Raw genomic sequence first — 3,775 nt, 5'->3', positions numbered from 1 at the left:
ATGGTCCAAACTGTTGATTGAACCCATCTCATGGAAAGATTGAGGATTGCATAAGGATAAAGACACCAGCACAACCCCATCACCGCCTATGGGTGGACCCTGGATGGGAATGGATCAAATGGGGCCACGTGCAAGACACCCAGGATTTAGAAAACATGGGCTCTGAGCAGATATATATAGATCATCAGTAGAAAGACCATGTGAGATGTATCAGATGGATTTAGAAAACTGTTCCATCACCCAATCCAAGGAATTGGAGAAGGTGAATTTTTTCTTCTCCACAGATATAGCAACAAAAAGATGAAAATGTAAACAAAATAACAAAGAATACTGGGACCTAAAAGTAGTTTGTGATCCATTCACTGCTCCTTCCTCATGGTAAAACATGAGTATGATGAGAAGAGAGGAGAACGTGGGAATAATTGAATCAGGTTCGGAAATATCCAGAGTTGCAGAGATAATATATATGGAGATGCAGGTACAGGAACACATTAATTTAATTTCTTACTTAAAATAATGCAAGTTTCTCCCTAGTTGCAGTGATCACATGTCAGGGCTGTTGCATTGTGAGAGTAGGGAGGGACTGGTCTTTATTTATAGTGGAAGTCTATACTCGTTCAGAGAAGCAATTAATGTAAATATATCCCCAGTTCCCCAAAACTCATATTTCCCCTCTCCTTGCATTATCTTCTTTTCTCTTCTTCCTTCTCCTTGTATTGTCTTACTGAGCCAGAGCTGAATGGAGTGGAGCATCATTTTCATATCCATTATCCTGCTTGGATTGGGTCATCAGTCCAACATTCTTGTCGAGTCTTTTACGCCTTCTGGATGGATCAAAGGCCATGCCACCTTCTATGGTGGAAGCGACGCCTCTGGAACCATGGGTATATGATTCTTTCGCCATTCCATCTGCTATTACTTTTGTTAATTTCTTTTTGATTGTTTAATGGCGAACTGGGTGGATGAATAATCTTATTAGAGATTGACTGTTTGCAGGGGGAGCTTGTGGGTATGGGAACTTGTATGAAACAGGATATGGGACTCGAACAGCAGCTCTAAGCACTGCTCTGTTCAACGGTGGAGCCTCATGTGGGCAGTGCTATAAGATCATATGTGACTACAAGACAGACCCCAGATGGTGTTTGAAAGGGGTGTCTGTGACTGTTACAGCAACCAACTTTTGTCCTCCAAATTTCGCTCTTCCAAATGATAATGGTGGGTGGTGCAACACGCCGCTTCAGCACTTCGACATGGCTCAACCTGCCTGGGAGAAGATCGGCATATACGGAGGGGGCATAATTCCAGTTCTGTTCCAAAGGTGGTTGTCACTTGTTTTCTTCACTACTACTTGTCTTGTCTGTCAACTTCCAGTAAGGACGTAGTCATAGACTCATGGTGTGTTTTGTTGCAGGGTTCCATGCAAGAAACATGGAGGAGTAAGGTTCACCATTAATGGAAGAGACTACTTTGAACTCGTCCTCATAACTAATGTGGCAGGTGCTGGATCGATTCAGGCTGTGTCAATCAAGGGTTCAAGCACGGGCTGGACGGCGATGTCAAGGAACTGGGGTGCTCACTGGCAATCCAACCATTATCTCAATGGCCAACTTCTCTCCTTCCAGGTTACCACTACTGATGGAGAGACCCGTCTATTTCATGATATTGTCCCAGCAAATTGGGCCTTCGGTCAGACCTTCTCTAGCCCTGTGCAATTCTAAGTTCGTTGATGTTTTATGGGTTTAGGGTTTAAGGTTTAGTTTGGCAGAGGCGTGCTTGTTATTTTGATAAAGCAGCCCGCCATCTCTCATCTGTGTTTCACTGAAAAGAAGTGAGAACGATGGCAATCTTCCCTTCCCTAGTCCCTACCCTACCCATGTAAACCCCAAAGATGAACTCATCTCTCTAACCCCAAAGATGAATTCATCTCTGTCTCTTCAACCAGGTATTAAAAAGCTTGACACCCAGAACCAGAAGTGATATCTCTTCAAGAAGATTTTGTTTTCTTCTTTAATTTATGTGGATGTAATGTAATATCATATAACCGAAAGTAATAAAGAGAAATGGTGTTCACTGGAACTACTGAAGAGATTAATCACTTTTCCATCTGAGGACACAGGATCATGATCTTCAGATTTTCGGCATCATTTGCGAAGCTACTTTTTCAGTTTTAAGAAAAGTTTTCTACGACATTCATTTAAATGAAGTAATATATTTTTTTTTCTTTTCTAGCCAGAAAAAGGTTGGTTTTTAGTCCAAATCAACTGATCCTCTGAATACAATCCATCTATCTGAAGTTGGGTTCCGATGCTCCAAACAGGGGGTAGGTGGCAAGTTATGAGGCCCCAGACCTGTATGCAGGTTGTATTTGTCGTCAGATCCAATTTTAGTGTTCCTGTGGTCTGTATTATAGAAATTTATTGAAGTTTCTCTTACCATACAACGAAGCATAAGATCAATGAAGCTCCTCTCCAACTTCGAAGCAGGACAGTCCTCTTCACAATTGAGTTCATGGGGAGGGAATCTAGGTCGTGATTGGTTAAAAAAAAGTTGATGGGGGATCTTTGAAAATTGAGTTCATAAGGAGGGAATCTAGGTTATATTTGGTTAAAATTCTGCTGTGAAGATTCACAAGAATGAGTTTTGAGTAAAAAAATGATTCTCTTTAAGTTGAATATTTTTACTCCAAAAAAATCAAATTTTAAAGAGTTTTGAGTCCAAATAAAAAAAGAACTAATTCCAACAACTTTTATACATCCAAACTGTAAAATTATTCATAGAATTATAAGTCTCAGAATTAATTCTATGAGAGCATTCCATGATGCAGCCTTAGCATAAATCCTTGGCATGAAGAGAAATAGATCATGGTTTTGAAAACTTGACAGGATCGGACAGTTGGACTGGCTGACCCGGGAAGCGGTCATGGCTCTGGGTCTTGTTTTACTGTCTAAACAGGCTTCGAATCAGATGGTTGGACCATTTGATCCGAGAACCAGTGACTAAAATGGTTCTGTTTCCCGCCTGGTTATTACATTTTGATTAAGAATATATAATCAATTAAATGAATTGACAAAAACCTTTCTTATTACGACAAAACCCAAAAACATGGGGTGTTTTGGTTCTTTTGAAATGTCCCATTACTTTCACAAGATGCCGACTCTAGTTGGTTGTAGTGGAGACTTGAAATCAAATCTGGCCTGTTCCGCTGCTCTGTTACTCCTGTTATAAGCTTCCCCCTTAAATAGTAATATATTAAGTTGATGTGATTGGCTCAATGGCTGCCTAAAAGGACTTGAAGTTGATATTGGCACTCGTCTTAGACTAGCTATGACCAGGAGCAGTTACAGTTGGTCCTTGGTGGAGATTTATTCATCGCAGAGTTTCGTCCCCATAAACCTCAGTTTCCATGGGCATGGGCATGGCTGATGCTCTCATCCAAGAAGTACCCGCCTTTAGCATGCTCGCTTGGAAATCAGAATGGTATAGTTTTATTGGACTAGGCGAATTATAGGTTATCAGATATCAAAATGACACTTCTTACAATAGTGATGAAAAATGTTCTGTATTGTTCGTAATCATCTTAATCGAGTTTTGGACGTTAAAGATTATAAACTTGGCACTTGCACTAACAACCAAGTGGAGGCATTGGCTGCATGGGAGCTTTGAATTTTAGAGAATTTCCGATTATCATCGAGGGCAATTCGAAGCTGGTCATCTCATGTCTCAAGCAAAAGGTGAAAACTCCATAAAAGCTGAGAAACGTGATTACAAGCTACAT

The 3,775-nt window shown here is 40.6% G+C and overlaps 1 protein-coding gene across 1 annotated transcript; it reads left to right on the top strand.

Moving 5' to 3' along the window:
- The first annotated feature begins 207 nt into the window (after positions 1 to 207).
- On the top strand, positions 208 to 2,079 carry LOC148849329 (expansin-A11-like). The gene is made up of 3 exons (XM_088951126.1): positions 208 to 884; positions 997 to 1,318; positions 1,412 to 2,079. Exons 1-3 carry the CDS (start codon positions 740 to 742, stop codon positions 1,716 to 1,718), a joined length of 774 nt encoding a protein of 257 aa, XP_088807252.1. The 5' UTR covers positions 208 to 739; the 3' UTR covers positions 1,719 to 2,079.
- The last annotated feature ends 1,696 nt before the right edge of the window (positions 2,080 to 3,775 follow it).

This window comes from Nelumbo lutea, chromosome 6 (genome assembly GCF_056320005.1).
Source record: "Nelumbo lutea isolate HS-2025 chromosome 6, American lotus-T2T, whole genome shotgun sequence".
NCBI classification, from domain to species: domain Eukaryota; kingdom Viridiplantae; phylum Streptophyta; class Magnoliopsida; order Proteales; family Nelumbonaceae; genus Nelumbo; species Nelumbo lutea.
The sequence above is the reverse complement of the archived record's forward strand: the minus strand, read 5'-3'. Positions and strand labels throughout refer to the sequence as shown.

Coding starts and splice junctions, on each gene's coding strand:
- LOC148849329 (XM_088951126.1), top strand. CDS start 740: ATGGAGTGGAGCATCATTTTCATATCCATTATCCTGCTTGGATTGGGT. Junction 885..996: donor CGACGCCTCTGGAACCATGG/GTATATGATTCT, acceptor GACTGTTTGCAG/GGGGAGCTTGTGGGTATGGG. Junction 1,319..1,411: donor ATTCCAGTTCTGTTCCAAAG/GTGGTTGTCACT, acceptor GTTTTGTTGCAG/GGTTCCATGCAAGAAACATG.